Here is a 17,418-nt window from a genome sequence, read left to right as displayed (position 1 = left end):
CACGTTGGCGTTCGATCAAGGACCGCTTCAACAGTGATGTTCGTGCTGAGGGCCAGGTTCGCAGTGGATCTGCGTCAAGGACCAGAACTAGATACCGTCACTATCACGCGTTGCAGTTCCTAAGACCGGTCCTTGCCACAAGATCGTAAGTATTATACATTTTGGGTTTTTATTTTTATTAATCTGTGTTTTTCTAATCCACAGCTGATGCTTCTTGTAAAGGCATGGTAGTAATGATTTTCCTTTCTTCCACAGCACCTGGAGCAGCACCCTGCAACCTGGCCCTGGAGCGGTCCTTCGTCGGACGTCCTCTGACCCGTCCCAGCCATCCGACAGCCAGGAAGCACCTTGCAGGTCCCACACACACACAGCTGGTGACCAGGAAGCTGGGCCATCAGGTGTTCCCCTGTCCCAGGTCTCTGCCACTGGTTATGCGGGCACTACCCGCCAGCGGCAGAGGGCCTTGGACAGGAATGTCTTGCCCGAGTTTATGCATTTGAGCGAGACATTTAATTCCAGCCTCAAGTCACTGTCCGACAGAGTTGAAAGCGGTTTTGCACTGATGGAACGTGGTTTTAACCACTTTGAACACCGCTTCAATTCTGTAGAACAGCGCCTTGACCGTCTGGAGGCCGACCTCAACAGACCAGCACACCATTTTTTTAGTAAGATTGAAAAGGGCATGGCGGAACACCTTAGTCCTGATCAACAGCTGAATGTGCTGCAGGCCTGCAACAATGCTTTCTTGCAGGCTATGCAGCATAATCGGTACGGTCAGCAGGCAGTGGTGTCCTTTCCACCTGTGCCACCATTGACTCGCTTCACCTCACTACCGACTTGTGCTGCATACCACTGCACGGACACCTCTCTTCAAAGGCTGGACACCCACCGTTACACCACCACAAGTCTGAGTGCAGCTGGTCACTTCACCGACACCACCATGGCAAGCGCTGCTCCTGTCTGGAGCACCACCGCCAATCCCATGCATGCGTGGAGCTCAGCCACCACTAGGCAAACATGGAACAGCCCTGCCGCTACAACAACATGTAGTAGCCCTGCCACCACCACTCTGCAAACCTGGGCCATCACTGCCGCCACCAGTCCTCCTGCAAGGACGAGCACTGAACAAGAAGAGCAGCATCAGCCACCTCAGCAGCAGCAGCCAACTCAGCAGACGCCACCTCAGCAGCAGCAGCCACCTCAGCAGCAGCCGCCACCTCAGCAGCAGCAGCAACCACCTCAGCAGCAGCCGCCACCTCAGCAGCAGCAGCAACCACCTCAGCAGCAGCAACCACCTCAGCAGCAGCTGCCACCTCAGCAGCAGCCGCCACCTCAGCAGCAGCCGCCACCTCAGCAGCAGCCGCAACCTCTGCAGCAGCAGCCGCCACCTCAGCAGCAGCAGCCATACCAGCAGACGGGGGACCTACATTCCATATTTGCCCCTACTTCAAGGCGAAATCAATCAAGGCGGGCATTGGGCCAAAGTCGGTCCAGGCACACAAGCCTACGGCGACATGCCATTACAACTAATGTAACTGAACAGATTTCCTCTCCTACAAGTGTTCCAAGTTTAATTCCCTTAACTGGACTACCTTCCCCCACAAGTTTTGTTGCCCCTTCCCCTCAAACACCGTCTTCAACTGCAAGTGTTGCATATTCCCTGCACACCCCCAAATTGAAACCATCTGCCCCCAAACGCCGTAAAAAATAATTTTTAAATTTTTTTTTTGTGATAAAAAATAAATTTACATTTGTGGTTCACCATTAATAAGTTTCATTAATGTTGTTTGCGCCACTCACAAACACTGATGGGTAAATACATGTTAAAAACCAACCCAAGGGCTAGTATAGTCATATGTGAAATAACATGGACTAGTATAGTCATTCAAAGGCCTAGTGTAATAACTCTAGTTTTACAAAATAGAATCTGGTTTCATGAAAAACAAACTGTTGAAACTTGTCTAAAAAATAAGTTTCTTTCTAGTTTCACCAGTTTGTTTTTGGTGAAACAAGATGCTAGTTGTTAAAAATCGAGTTATTACAGTAGGCCTTGGTATGACTATACTAGGCCGTGGTATTTCACATATACTACTAGCCCCAAGGCCTAGTATACTCATATTTGAAATACCACGGCCTAGTATAGTCATTCCAAGGCCTAGTGTAATAACTCTAGTTTTACAAAATAGAATCTGGTTTTCATGAAAAACAAACTGTTGAAACTTGTCTAAAAAATAAGTTTCTTTCTAGTTTCACCAGTTTGTTTTTGGTGAAACAAGATGCTAGTTGTTAAAAATCGAGTTATTACAGTAGGCCTTGGTATGACTATACTAGGCCGTGGTATTTCACATATACTACTAGCCCCAAGGCCTAGTATACTCATATTTGAAATACCACGGCCTAGTATAGTCATTCCAAGGCCTAGTGTAATAACTCTAGTTTTACCAAATAGAATCTGGTTTCATGAAAAACAAACTGTTGAAACTTGTCTAAAAAATAAGTTTCTTTCTAGTTTCACCAGTTTGTTTTTGTTGAAACAAGATGCTAGTTGTTAAAAATCGAGTTATTACAGTAGGCCTTGGTATGACTATACTAGGCCGTGGTATTTCACATATACTACTAGCCCCAAGGCCTAGTATACTCATATTTGAAATACCACGGCCTAGTATAGTCATTCCAAGGCCTAGTGTAATAACTCTAGTTTTACCAAATAGAATCTGGTTTCATGAAAAACAAACTGTTGAAACTTGTCTAAAAAATAAGTTTCTTTCTAGTTTCACCAGTTTGTTTTTGTTGAAACAAGATGCTAGTTGTTAAAAATCGAGTTATAACAGTAGGCCTTGGTATGACTATACTAGGCCGTGGTATTTCACATATTACTATACTACTAGCCCCAAGGCCTAGTATACTCATATTTGAAATACCACGGCCTAGTATAGTCAATTCAAAGGCCTAGTGTAATAACTTTTAATGGAGCAGATTACATTCATCCACTCAATGCTGACTTGTATTCCCCATGGACTTTCATTGGGGTTGGGTTTTGAGTGTTGTGTTTTGAGAAAATCACATACTTTGTTTTAAACTATTTGCACAATTTTATCTTGAAAAAAAATGGTTTCCTGATTCATGGCCTGCAGCTTTGCTCATTCCAATATATTTCACGCAGACTAGCAATGCTGCATTTTAACTCGTATGTGTATTTACCTGCCCAGGTGTGTGAACATAACAAAATTCAGTTATACATGGGAAGTTTTTTAATTAATCGGAGTTTAAAAAATATAGTGCACTCAGTAATGGTATCAAATAAGGATTTTTATTACCATAAACAACAACATTACACCATTTCATCTTGCCAGTGCACCCGTCCTACATCAGAAATAAAGTAGGCCGCAAATTTGTCCCTCATTTGGCCAACTTCAACGGATGACCTGAGAGTGTGCTGAGTGAATTCAGGCAATGGGTTAGGAGCATCATCGTCCAGTTCAAAGGTCGGGTGCTCTTTAGCCATCACAAAGTTATGTAGAACCACACAGGCCTTCACCACCTCATCGACTGTTTCAAGTTTAAGATTAATGGCCGTGCCCAGAATTCGCCATCTGGAAACAAGAATCCCAAAAGCACACTCGACAGTTCTTCTGGCCCTGGTCAGCCTGTAATTAAAAATTTTTTTGGTGTGGTCCAAGTCTCGGCTGGAGTAGGGTTTCAGTAAGTTTCCGCACATTTGAAAAGCCTCATCGCCAACCATTACAAAGGGCAGTGGCGGAGCTTCGGTGTGAGGAAGAGGCCGTGGCATAGGGAAATTAAATTGGTTGCCATACAACCTCCGGCCCATGTCTGAGTTTTTAAAAGCCTGCGAGTCATTACCACGGCCAAATGCTCCAATGTCCACTGCTACAAACATACATCCGGCATCCGCAATTGCAATGAGTACTATTGAAAAGTACTTTTTGTAATTATAGTACTCAGATCCCGTTCTTTGGGGTTTGATGATCCGTATGTGTTTCCCATCAACAGCTCCCAAACAGTTGGGAAAATTGCATACTGTCCAGAATTTGTCAGCAATTTCCATCCACTTTTCAGCGGTGGGCAGGGGCATAAATTCTGGGCAAAGAACATTCCAGAGAGCCCGGCAGGTGTCAGCAACAATTCCAGACAAGGTAGAGATTCCAATACGGTACTGGAAGTGTAGTGAGGATAGGGTTTCTCCAGTCGCCAGGAATCTGTGAACAGACAAAGAAGTAAAATTAATATTTATGTATATTATTTTTAAAAACTATAAAAAAAATATTAGTACATTCACGAAAACTAATTACCCAAGGTTTTGAATACTAAATTTACAAAAAAAAACATCAGACCACACCCCTTTGTTTTTAAAACATACCGTAATGTCACCAGTAGCCGTTCCTCAGGAGGAATCGCACGACGGAGCTGTGTGTCCTGTCTCCGGATGGATTGTTGGACACGAGCAAGCAAATCCATGAAACTTTCGTGGGACATCCGGATATAATCTGTAAATTTCTCCGGGTTTGACTGGAGCTCGCTGTAGAGGGTATGGTATGCCCCACGGCTCTCCCGGAGTTCAACAATCGGATGTATCCACATACGCCGCCGTCTTCGCTGCCTCTCTCTCTTCCTTTGTTCATGGCAAGCAACTGCATACGCCTGAGCCATCGCGATGTCCAAATCCAAGTTGAAGTGAAAACTCTTCCAGCGCAGATCCATGGTCACGAGAAGAATCAAGCAAATGTGAAGAATACTGTAGACAGGGTGTATATATATTAACATACCACACCCACAATGAAGTCCCATTGGTCTTGTGTGTTGTTGAATGGTTGTTTTTTCTTTTTTGTGGGGTTTTTCCAAAATCTGTAAAAAAACGCAAACGCACAAAAAACGCATACAAACGCGCAAAAACGCTGCGTTTTTTTCCTGCATGCGCATTAAAATGCTGGAAAAAAACGCAGCGTTTGTATGCATTTGTATGCGTTTTTTTAATGCGTTTTTTTGCGGGAAAAACGCGCTGCAAAAAAAAGCAAGTGTGAAACTAGCCTTAATGAGTCATTTACCAGAGACATTCATACATGCATATAACACACACTCCTCATAGTCTGGTAATGCAGTCTATACTAGCGCATGGCCGGGCGGCCATGCAAACCTTTTATAGCAGCGTTCTTCTGGGACCTTCCTGACCTTCCTGATGGCCCAATCCGAGCTGGAGATGGACCTGAGCATGTGACCTCCAATCTCCAATGAGAGATCATCCCACGGGCATGCTCAGTGGACCGAAAGGAGGACTTAGTCCCTGGAATAGCTCGCTGCTGACCAGCATGCGTTGCTATAGCTGGACCAGAGGTGGCAGCAGCAACCCAACCCACAAAGCTGGTCTGAGGAGAGCACCGGGATCGATGAGTCTGCTGAGCAGCCTCCTCTGCAGCCGGAGAGGAAAGGGAGACCACTGAATGCAAAGCTCGGGATTCCTGCTGTGCAGCGACAGGAACCCGACACCTTACACTGTGTATGCAGGGTGCTACAATCTAATATATAAAACTCAAGTGTGTGTATGTATGTGTGTATGTCTGGGATTGGCATCAGCACCGTCGCAGCTACAGCCACAAAATTTGGCACAGTCACACGCCTGGACCCTGAGAGTGTCCTAGGCTATGTTGTGAGGCGAAATTTTAACCCCGCGCGTTCCAATTCACCAAACATTTTTTCCCCTATCTACATAATGGGGAAAAAGTGTGCGTGTATCAAGCCCCGCCCCTCATTATGAAGTCATAATGTTGCCATGGCAATGCTGATGTCATCATAGGTTGCAAGCTCATTATGATGTCATAATGGTTGACTATGGGATGGAGGATATGTATGATGGGTATATGGGCATGGGACTATGGGATGGCGGATATGTATGATGGGTATATGGTCACGGGACTATGGGATGGCGGATATGTATGATGGGTATATGGGCACGGGACTATGGGATGGAGGATGTGTGATGAGTATATGGGCACTCGGCTATGGGATAGTGAATATGTATGATGGGTATATGGGCATTGGACTATGGGATGGAGGATGTGTGATGGGTAGTGTTGAGCATTCCGATACCGCAAGTATCGGGTATCGGCCGATACTTGCTGTATCGGAATTCCGATACCGACTTCCGATATTTTTTCAATATCGGAAGTCGGCATCGGAATCGGAAGTTCAAAGTTGATTGACAGCCGAAATGACGTCATCATGATGCGCGGTGTGTGCGCATCATGATGCGCCGTCATTTCGGGCCTGCCGGGGGTCTCTGCCGGCCTGCCGGGGGGCTGTGCCGGCCTGCCGGGGGGCTGTGTGGACTGCCCGGGGTCTGTACCGGCCTGCCGGGGGGCTGTGCCGGCCTGCCGCTGGTCTGTGCACCCTGTGGGGGTCTGTACCGGCCTGCCGGGGGGCTGTGCCGGCCTGCCGGGGGGCTGTGCTGATGTCCGGGGGTCTGTGCAAGCATCGTCCGATGGAACTACAAGTCCCATCTGGCGATGCCTGCTACCATGACAGTGATTGACACATTAGCCAATGATGGGACAGTAGTAGTCCCATCATCCGGCTAATATGTTAAATGTTAAAAAAAAAAAAAAAAAATACTACATACATACTACATGCATGCTACATACATACTACATATATACTACATGCATGCTACATACATACTACATGCTACATACATACTACATATATACTACATGCATGCTACATACATACTACATGCTACATACATACTACATATATACTACATGCATGCTACATACATACTGCATGCTACATACATACTACATGCTACATACATACCACATATATACTACATACATACTACATGCATGCTACATGCTACATACATACCACCTACATGCTGCATACATACCACATACATACTACATACATACTACATGCATGCTACATGCATGCTACATGCTACATACATAACACATATATACTACATGCATGCTACATACATACTACATGCTACATACATACCACATACATACTACATACATGCTACATACATACTACATGCTACATACATACCACATACTGTATATACTACATACATACTACATGCATGCTACATACAATACATACATAGACATACAGTACATATAACATAGAGTAACATACTTACCAATACTTGTCACATTGTTCCCCGAAGCCATTGTCTTTTACGGAATAAATATTAACATAACAAACCACAAAAATATTCACCCATGATCCGAAGCAGTCCACGAGTGTGTCCCACGACGATCTTGGGTAGAGAACTGCAGCATCAGCTGATGCTGCCGTTCTCTACGGGCTGCAGGAATCCAATGACGGAAGGTAGGTATCCTTCCGCACTGTATTCCTCCGCCACTTAAAAAAAAAAAGTCCCTAGTCTCACTTTATGCCATTGCTGTGTGGGAATTTCCCACGCAGCAATGGCATAAAGTGAGACTAGGGACTTTTTTTTTTTAAGTGGCGGAGGAATACAGTGCGGAAGGATACCTACCTTCCGTCATTGGATTCCTGCAGCCCGTAGAGAACGGCAGCATCAGCTGATGCTGCAGTTCTCTACCCAAGATCGTCGTGGGACACACTCGTGGACTGCTTCGGATCGTGGGTGAGTATTTTTGTTGTTTGTTATGTTAATATTTATTCCGTAAAAGACAATGGCTTCGGGGAACAATGTGACAAGTATTGGTAAGTATGTTACTCTATGTTATATGTACTGTATGTCTATGTATGTATTGTATGTAGCATGCATGTAGTATGTATGTAGTATATATGTGATATGTATGTAGCATGTAGTATGTATGTAGTATGTATGTAGCATGCATGTAGCATGCAGTATGTATGTAGCATGCATGTAGTATATATGTAGTATGTATGTAGCATGTAGTATGTATGTAGCATGCATGTAGTATATATGTAGTATGTATGTAGCATGTAGTATGTATGTAGCATGCATGTAGTATGTATGTAGTATGTATGTAGTATGTATGTGGTATGTATGTAGCATGTAGTATGTATGTAGCATGCATGTAGTATATATGTAGTATGTATGTAGCATGTAGTATGTATGTAGCATGCATGTAGTATGTATGTAGTATGTATGTAGTATGTATGTGTTATGTATGTAGCATGTAGCATGCATGTAGCATGCATGTAGTATGTATGTAGTATGTATGTAGTATGTATGTGGTATGTATGTAGCATGCATGTAGTATGTATGTAGTATATATGTGGTATGTAGCATGTAGTATGTATGTAGCATGCAGTATGTATGTAGCATGCATGTAGTATATATGTAGTATGTATGTAGCATGCATGTAGTATATATGTAGTATGTATGTAGCATGTAGTATATATGTAGTATGCATGTTGCATGCATGTAGTATATATGTTGTATGTATGTTGCATGCATGTAGTATATATGTAGTATGTATGTTGCATGTAGTATATATGTAGTATGAATGTAGCATGTATGTAGTATGTAGTATGAATGTAGCATGTATGTAGTATACATGTTGCATGTAGTATATATGTAGTATGTATGTTACATGTAGTATGCATGTTGTATGTATGTAGCATGTATGTAGCATGTAATTTTTTTTTTTTTTTTACATTCAACACATTAGCCGGATGATGGGACTACTACTGTCCCATCATTGGCTAATGTGTCAATCACTGTCATGGTAGCAGGCATCGCCCGATGGGACTTGTAGTCCCATCGGACGATGCCTGCACAGACCCCCGGAGCCTGCACAGACCACCGGCAGGCCGGCACAGCCCCCCGGAGCCTGCACAGACCACCGTCAGGCCGGCACAGCCCCCCGGAGCCTGCACAGCCCCCCGGCAGGCCGGCACAGCCCCCCGGCAGGCCGGCACAGCCCACCGGAGCCTGCACAGACCACCGGCAGGCCGGCACAGCCCCCCGGCAGGCCGGCACAGCCCCCCGGAGCCTGCACAGACCCCCTGGCAGGCCGGCACAGCCCCCCGAAAGGCCCGTACAGACCCCAGAGAGGCTGTACAAGGCAAAAACAGGGTTTTTCTTATTCCGATACCGGAAGTCCCATAGACTTGAATGGGACTTCCGGTATCGGAATCGGCGATACCGATACTTTTTTTTAAGATCGGCCGATCCATTCCGATCCGATACTTTGAAGTATCGGACGGTATCGCTCAACTCTAGTGATGGGTATATGGGCATGGACTATGGGATGGAGGATGTGTGATGGGTATATGGGCACTCGACTATGGGATGGAGGATATGTATGATGGGTATATGGGCATGGGACTATGGGATGGAGGATAATTATAATTTGCTATAACTAACCACAGTTAGTTACTATGCCCGGGCAGCGCCGGGCTCTTCAGCTAGTCTTCAATAAATCACAAATCAGCACTGCTTCTGTCACTTATTTCTTCATCATGTACTTTCTTCCTTATCTGCATTCTATCTTTGTCCTTCCTGAGATCATATACACTTTATCCCCTTTCCACACTGAATATTTGTGTACAGCCCCCTTCCCTATTCCTGTTTAGGGATAGTTATCGAAACCAGGAACAAGAACTCTGATGGATTTGTGTCTATTTTGGAGAGTTCCCAGCTAGAAAAAGAACTTACAGATATTCTGTAGTAGTAAAACAATTCAACATTTTTTCTACCTACTTCAGTCCTCTGTGACGCCTTCTGGATCTTTAGTCTATTCTGAGGTCTGTAGCGCCGGTTATATTACCATGAATGGGTATTTTACAGTCTTTACTGATAATAACTGCAAGTTTAGATCTATTGCTTGATTTTAATAACTCTTCACTCCTTGGGAGGGCATATGAGGTATGGGTTGAATTATTGATTATTGTGGTTCTTTTTTATATATATACCCTTAGGAAACCATTTGTGTTTTGTATGAAACAAGTGATAAGATAAAAAATGCAAACAAATAGCATTTAATGACATGCGATAAAGCATATTTTATGCAAAAATTTGTATTTTACATATGTCGAACCTTATGCTGTTCATCTGCCTGTTCATTATGATCATAAGTTAACAACTGAACCATAGGAACCAACATCCGTCACCGCCACCTGTTAGCTGGTATCACCTGTGGCTGTGAACTGGTATAAACAACGTATGGAGAATAACAGCACAACTCCATACACCATTTATTTGGATGAATGGGAGTTGATCTGTAGTACCCAGGAGAGCCCTCTAAACCGTATGATGGAGCTATGTTGTTTTGCTTCATACATCACTTATATATGTCCATTTCCAGAGCTGGTAACTGGTGATTAATGGGGTTACTGACTGTGGAACCCCTTCCCTCCCACCAATCTGATATTGATGACAAATCCTTTAATAGAACATCTTAAGAAATCTATCAACTATATTTTGTAGTAATTTTCCACTGAAAGGCATTGAGGGCTCTTTTAAGCTCATTTTGTAAATTTTGGTATTGGGATTAAATGAATTCCCCCGAGATCACATGATCAGTGTTTTGATGACGAATCCTTTAATAGAACATCTTAAGAAATCTATCAACTATATTTTGTAATAATTTTCCACTGAAAGGCATTGAGGGCTCTTTTAAGCTCATTTTGTAAATTTTGGTATTGGGATTAAATGAATTCCCCCGAGATCACATGATCAGTGTCTGATCTGGCAGTAGTAAGTAAATGGATGTCAAGATAGTTCATGTGAAAGCTTATCGGCAAGTAACCTTGACTCTTTAAACCCCGTGGTAAGTATTGGCATCAAAAGGTATCAAAATATCTAGGTATTGATGTCAGTACCTAGGTCTGAAGCTGAATACGCAGAATGACGGACATTTACATGCATAGATATGATTTTTGCTTTTCCAGAGTTTTTTTTGCTAAAATAAGAAATGTGCTATCTGTACACTGGTGTGTTGATACCTGTTGTGTTTTATTCTTATAGGTGCAATTTAGCGCCTGTTGTTGAATTTGCTGCCGATGTTGGAACCAAATCAGACTTTATTACCATGAACCCATCTGTTGTACAAAGAGCATTTGGAGGATTTCGCAACGTAAGTGACCGGGCAAAATTTGTTCACAGACTCTCCATGCTTAACGACAGCGTGCTCTGGATACCAGCTTTCATGGTCAAAGGTGGAGAGAAGCACGTCGAATGGGTTAATGCTTTAATTCTTAAAAACAAACTTCAAGTACGGACTGCCTATCCATCGCTAAGGCTCATTCACGCTGTCAGAGGGTAAGTACATGAAAATGACTAGTTTCTCTTGTTACAATTGATTTCTTCAGTTAATTTTCATCTAAAAGAATGATTTATGGGAAGACTTGAATAAGAATATATAATTTGACTAGAGGCATGTGTTCACATTGTAGCATAACTTTACATTGGAGAACAACGCAATATAATGATTTATCGTGAAAGCATGAACCCGTGCTATAAAGGAATACTTGAGTGTGAATTAGTGTTTAACCTTTTGTTACAGTCGCGCTTTTGTGGAGAACGATGACCATAATGGAAAAGGTTTAAATGTATTAAGTTGTATGCCCACAAAGGATGAATAATTGTTCTCTGTGGCACCTTGCAGCGTGCGAAGCCGAACAGCTATTCATTATGTCTCGCTGAAATGTGAAAGACTATAAAAGTTAGGAAGGACAGAGTAGAAATATGAAATATATTACATATACATTGTTTTATTTTCATATGTCCTTCAGTTTTAATATTTTCTCTCGTAGTTTTCATAGCTCCCTTTTTCTTCACCACCACGTTGTTCCCTAGGTACATGATTTATTATATCTATAAAGTACGAAATTGTAGCCTTAGATACATTGTTGTTGGCTAGCGGTGTAACATTGAAATATGAGCACAAGTGATAGACCAGGACAAAATTGCCTGTGCTTCAGGTTCTTGGCATGTTTTTTTGTACTTTCCAACATAACATATTGTGGATGGTAAAATAGTCTTGAAGGTTCATATCTGAACACTATTTTACCAACTTTCTTAAGAATAATTCAAAAATAAAAATGATGTAAGGATGTAAGACTTAAAGATTATTAGCACCTTAAAGCTGAATTTGTATATGGTTATTTGCTTCTAAAATACAAAGTTAAAGGTGTTCTTCGCTATTGTACAACCCCTGGTTAAAGAAGCATTCCCATCAAAGTTTTTATCCTCTTAATATATTGCAATCATCATATTATATAGCAGGGTGCACTTACAGTTGCTCATTCTGCCTTTCTACCCAGTTAATTATTCTCTTTTCCATTAAGTGTATGACATCACATGATTAAGAAAAGACTAACTAAATCCTTATAATCTCTTTGTAGAAGCAGGAAGTGTATTTGCCCTGCATGAGTCAGCATTGAACTACAATCCTACATCACTGAAAAGTCCCTGGCAATCTAGTTTTACCTCCGCATCAATTTCTGACCCAGCTGCTCCTGCCCCCCTTGCTGTTATCTCTCTTCCTCATTTACTTTTGTCAGTGATGTAGGATTGTAGTTCTAATGATGACTTATGCAGGGAAAACAGACTTCCTGTTTCTACATAGAGCTTAGAAAGATTCAACTGGTCTGTTTTTAATCACATGATGTCATAGACCTAATGGCAAAGAGAAGAAATAGCTGGGTAGAAGGGCAAAATAAGGAATTGTAAGTACACAGTGCTATAAAATATGGTGATTGCAATATATTAAGAGGATAAAAACAGTGATGGGAGGAATGCTTCTTTAATTCAGGACCTCACTTAAAATAAAAACAATGAATACTTGCCTCCATCAGCGGCATCATTCCATGGATGTCAACATCGCTGTTCCTGGAGATTGAGGTGACTTGTGTCACATGTCCACTACAGCTAATGAGCAGCTCATGTTTCATCAGAGCGGACGTCTGTTCCTTAAATAGTAGGGGCTGTAGCCAAACAGGGGCCGTTCACTGGCTGCAGCCTTCACATAACATAACAATGTCACATCACCCTCAGAGATCAGAGGCGCTGACATCACTCGATTAGTGCAGTTTTGGGAGGTATCAATTGTTTTTATCTTAATTGGAGTCCTCAGTTGATTATCATGAGTTGTCCTAGTTCTTTATCTGGTTAGGTGATCAGCAGAAATGATACAATTTGTAAGAGCATCTTTCTCTCAGTGTTAGAGATATCAGCAGGGCGCAGTCAATAGAAAAGACAGTAAACACACAATGAGGGAATTGCAAGATTGAAGTTGTAATGATATATAAGCTAATGAATAGAGCAACATGTCAAATTCATTTTTTTCCATGTCAAAGGTGTCCATAGATTTTTTTAAAAGGGTTTTATTCTTGAAGATATGACTTCAGTTTCACAAGGTTGAAAAACCACTGTAAACATCATGGACTTCTTTGACATGGGCAAATAAAATGATTTTTACATATGTTAGTAGTTGCCTCTAAATAATAAAATTGTACTAAATTTCAGCCTGCAATATTCATTTTGAAGGATAGGTCATCATTATCGTATGGCTAGAAAAAATCCTTTTAAGTTTTGTTTCTTTTTTAAATAATTGTTTCCAATTATGCTCTATATTAGTGTCAATGCTTAGTGGTCAAAATGGAACTGTAGACAAATTATGATTAATTTTCTGTTGGACCCAGCAATTCAGCAAATCTGTCTTTTATATAGCGTTCATAGTAATCTTTATATTAAAATGTAACGAAGCAGGTCTGGAAATGTCATGATTACCATATTTTTCGGATTATAAGACGCACCTTTTTCCTCCAAATTTTGGGGGAAAATGGGAATGTGTCTTATAATTCAAATATACATTACCAGCCACGGTGGAGCAGGGTCCCAGGGTCGCTGCTAGAGGAGGCAAGAGTGGCTCGTTGCTGCAGGCCGTAGGCTGTGATGTTTGGAGGTGCGCCACTGTGGGTGTTCGGTGGTGCGGGGGCTCCGCCAACATTTTGTGAAAGCCCGGGACCCCTGCATTTCCATGGTTTACATTGCGGTGGACTTCGGGATAATGGCTGCCGGGGGCAGCGCATGCATAGATGGAGATCTCGACACCAAGAACTTGGGAGATGAGATCTCCGTGCCAAGATCTCCATCTGAGCATGTGCCGCCCCGGCTTCCATTTTCCCGAAGTCCACTGTAATGTAAACCATTAACGTACTCTGGGCTTTCACAAAATGCCGGTGGAGCCCTCCAGCACCGAACACCTGCAGGGTCACATATCCGAACACCCCTTTCCCCTGTCTGGGGTCCGCAGCATCGCCCCACTGTTTCCTCCGCCAGCAGCGACCCTGGGACCCCGCTTCACCGCAGCCACCACCCCCGGTAAGCAATAAGATGCATGGATTGTAAGAAGCATCACCATTTTATTAAGAAAAGCTTTTTTTCTCCTCAAAATTTGGAGTGCATCTTATAATCCGGTGCGTCTTATAAACCGCAAAATACGGTATGTTTTGCTCATATCTGTATGTAAACCTTCATAGACGAACCAAAATTCATAGTTAAAGAGGTTTTCCAGCCTTTAACAATAATGCTTAATGGGAGGGGTAATCTCTTCTTTGATAAACTCTATCTGCCGCTTTCTCATGCTTTCCTTATACTTGATAACACCAACTGAAAACAATATCATGTCCAAACCACAATCTGTGATTCTAATAGTTAGTGAGTTCTTGAATATTGTTACTGAAATGTTTTGCAGTGATGTATAATAGGAATGCAGTCAATGTATTCAGTCTTAGCTCTTCCACTTACAATTGTGAGAATCACTAGGATTTTATTAAGGATATTATATATACAGTATCTATATTTATTGTGGCACAATTAAAATATCTGTAGTTTAATTTCTAAGGCTCTGGGACTCTCAACTGTACTGGTCCTGAAAAGTGACCGAATAGCCAATGAAGGCTGCATACAAATCCCTTGAGTCTGATGTGAACATAGCCTTAAAGGGCTCTCCCCAAATTGCAATTTTCTTTTTTGATTAATATTTGCACCCATTCTCCTTACTGATAGATCTACCTTTTTCTTTGAATGTTTAGATTGTTTACTGCTTGTTTCCAGTGGAAGCGGCCACCACTGCTGTCTGAGAGTGGTGGCAGAGCATGCACAGTGCTTACAAGTGCTTTTCTCATGACCTTCTAAGCACAGCACTGCGGCCGAGCAGAATCTCTGGAAGATACTGTTAGCATCTATTGCTGGATACAAGCGGTAATGTTTTTCCTTGCGGAGGGTGACATGTCAAGCTTGACCTGCCAAGGTGAGGAGACTTTTAAGCCACAATGCTCCTCTGGGAAATATGCAAATTGTATTCTTCCTCTTTAAAGAGACAATTTGCTTCTAATCCTGGTCACTTCAATGTACTTCCGATGCTGCATCGTATAACAGTGATTGTAATCACGCAAAGTTCAAGTTGCAGCTCGAGGAGCAAGGCGCTCCTAAGTAGGATTAATGAGATGAACCCAGTAATGTTTCCTTGTCATCATTGCTTTAACAGCCCATCCAATTCACAGTTCTTCCAATATTCAGGGTTGTATGTCGAATTAGTGTTCACCATTTATAGGGAAGGAGAAAAAATGGTAATTAGCTCACCTTCCAGCAGGGACAATTCAGTATGAAAATTACTTGTATTCACATAGGAACCTTGGTAGACCTTGTTTCATCAGGGTGTGGTGCAAGGAGTGTAGGAACACACCTGGCATCCAGGTTCGAATTTGAAGAAGGAGCCCATGAGGACTGGGCTTCAGCACCAATTGGAAAATGATAAAACAAAAGTTTTACTGTGCCATTTAAAACATGGTGAGAAAAAGCCAAAAAAGATAAAAAAGATTAAGGATCTATACATTTACACGTTTCAGTTTAGCAACCCTTAATAATAATAATAATAAATTTTATTTTTATAGCTCCGACATATTCCGCAGCACTTTACATTTCAGAGGGGATTTGTACAGACAATAGACATTACAGCATAACAATAATCACATACAGTAGATTATAACAAATACCAAGAGGAAAGAGGGCCCTGCTCGCAAGCTTACAGTCTATGAGGAAAGAGGTAGACACGAAAGGTGGGTGGTAACAGTTGCCCTGATTGTATGGACCAGCCATAATGTTAGGTGTGTGACAGCACGGACACAGAGGGCTAATGGATGCATAAAGCATGTGGGAGAATGGTGCGGGGAACCTGGTTATGGTAAAACTTTTGGCTCTGCCACAACCCTTCTTCATAGCTATGTGTAAACTTATGGATCCTTAATTTTATTGAAATCATTTTTGCTTTTTCTCATGAAGTTTTTAATTACAGTTGTTACAGATATTTTAACATTTTCCCATTGGTGCTGGAGCCCAGTCTTTATGGACCCTTCTACCATTAACCATTTCTAGCCATAGTCTACACCTGGGGTCTACAACTTGACTGGCTTAATAGGTAAAAAACTTTTTACGTTGAAGGGTTTCATTCTCTGTGGGCCGAGATTATATTTTTCAGTCATACCATTTTTTTTTTTTTACTATACAACTTTTTGAATACTACTTATTTTTTTTATGTGTCAGTAACATGAACAAGTTACTTTTTTTTTTTTTTTAAATGGTCTTCACCATATAGGTTATGGTGCAGTTTTATAGCTTGGGTCCTTTACTCTGCATTGATGACTTCTTAATGAGGAATTCTGAACACAATTAAGATACAGAACATTTAGGGTATGTGCACACGCTGCAGAATGCTCTTTGGATTTGGCCGCGCGGATTTTAAAATCCGCAGGTAGATCTGCATGTCAAAAGACCTGCGGTTTTACCTGCGGATTAGTCTGCGGTTTTGCCCTGCAGTTTTTCATCTCTACAATGGAGGAGATGGCAAACCGCAGCGGAATCCGCAGAAATAATTGACATGTCAATTCTTTCTGCGGTTTAGAAACCGCAGCAAATCTGCGCGGAAAAATCCTCACCATCTGCACTGCGGTTTTTGATATCCATAGGATATTATGGTACTGTACACCCAAGCAGAAACTGCTGCGGATCCGCAGCGGCCAAATCCGCTGCGGATCCGCAGCAGAATCCGCAGCGTGTGCACACACCCTTAGGGTGTATGCACACTCTGCGGATTCTGCTGCGGATCCGCAGCAGTTTTGGCCCTGCGGGTCCGCTGCAGTTTCTGCTGCGTTGTACAGTATCCTTTTAGCCTATGGAAAATGAAATCCGCAGTGCACACGGTGCGGAATTTTCCACGAGGATTTGCTGCGGTTTCAAAACCACAGCATGTCAATTCTTTGTGCGGATTCCGCAGCGGTTTACCACCTGCTCCATGACAGGTGGCAAACTGCAGGGGAAAAACGCAGGCAAAACCGCACGAAAACTGCAGATAAACCGCAGGTCTTTTGACCTACGGATTTACCTGCGGTTTTTCTCAAATCCGCGCGGAAAATTCCGCAGAGTAATCCGCA

At 42.4% G+C, this 17,418-nt stretch overlaps 1 protein-coding gene and 1 long non-coding RNA gene across 2 annotated transcripts in view; one reads left to right on the top strand and one right to left on the bottom strand.

Moving 5' to 3' along the window:
* The window catches only part of LOC141049220 (uncharacterized), a 232,835-nt gene that overhangs the window by 38,845 nt on the left and 176,572 nt on the right, over positions 1-17,418 (bottom strand). The gene's annotated exons all lie outside the window — the stretch shown is intronic.
* The window catches only part of ST8SIA4 (ST8 alpha-N-acetyl-neuraminide alpha-2,8-sialyltransferase 4), a 291,424-nt gene that overhangs the window by 162,540 nt on the left and 111,466 nt on the right, over positions 1-17,418 (top strand). Inside the window, exon 4 of the mRNA XM_073545267.1 lies at positions 10,949-11,242. Coding sequence (XP_073401368.1) covers positions 10,949-11,242 — 294 coding nt within the window. The remainder of the gene's footprint in view (positions 1-10,948; positions 11,243-17,418) is intronic.

This window comes from Dendrobates tinctorius, unplaced genomic scaffold, assembly GCF_039654945.1.
Source record: "Dendrobates tinctorius isolate UK_male_01 unplaced genomic scaffold, ASM3965494v1 ptg000003l, whole genome shotgun sequence".
NCBI lineage: Eukaryota > Metazoa > Chordata > Amphibia > Anura > Dendrobatidae > Dendrobates > Dendrobates tinctorius.
Note: the sequence above shows the minus strand (reverse complement) of the source record. Positions and strands in the feature narration are given on the sequence as shown.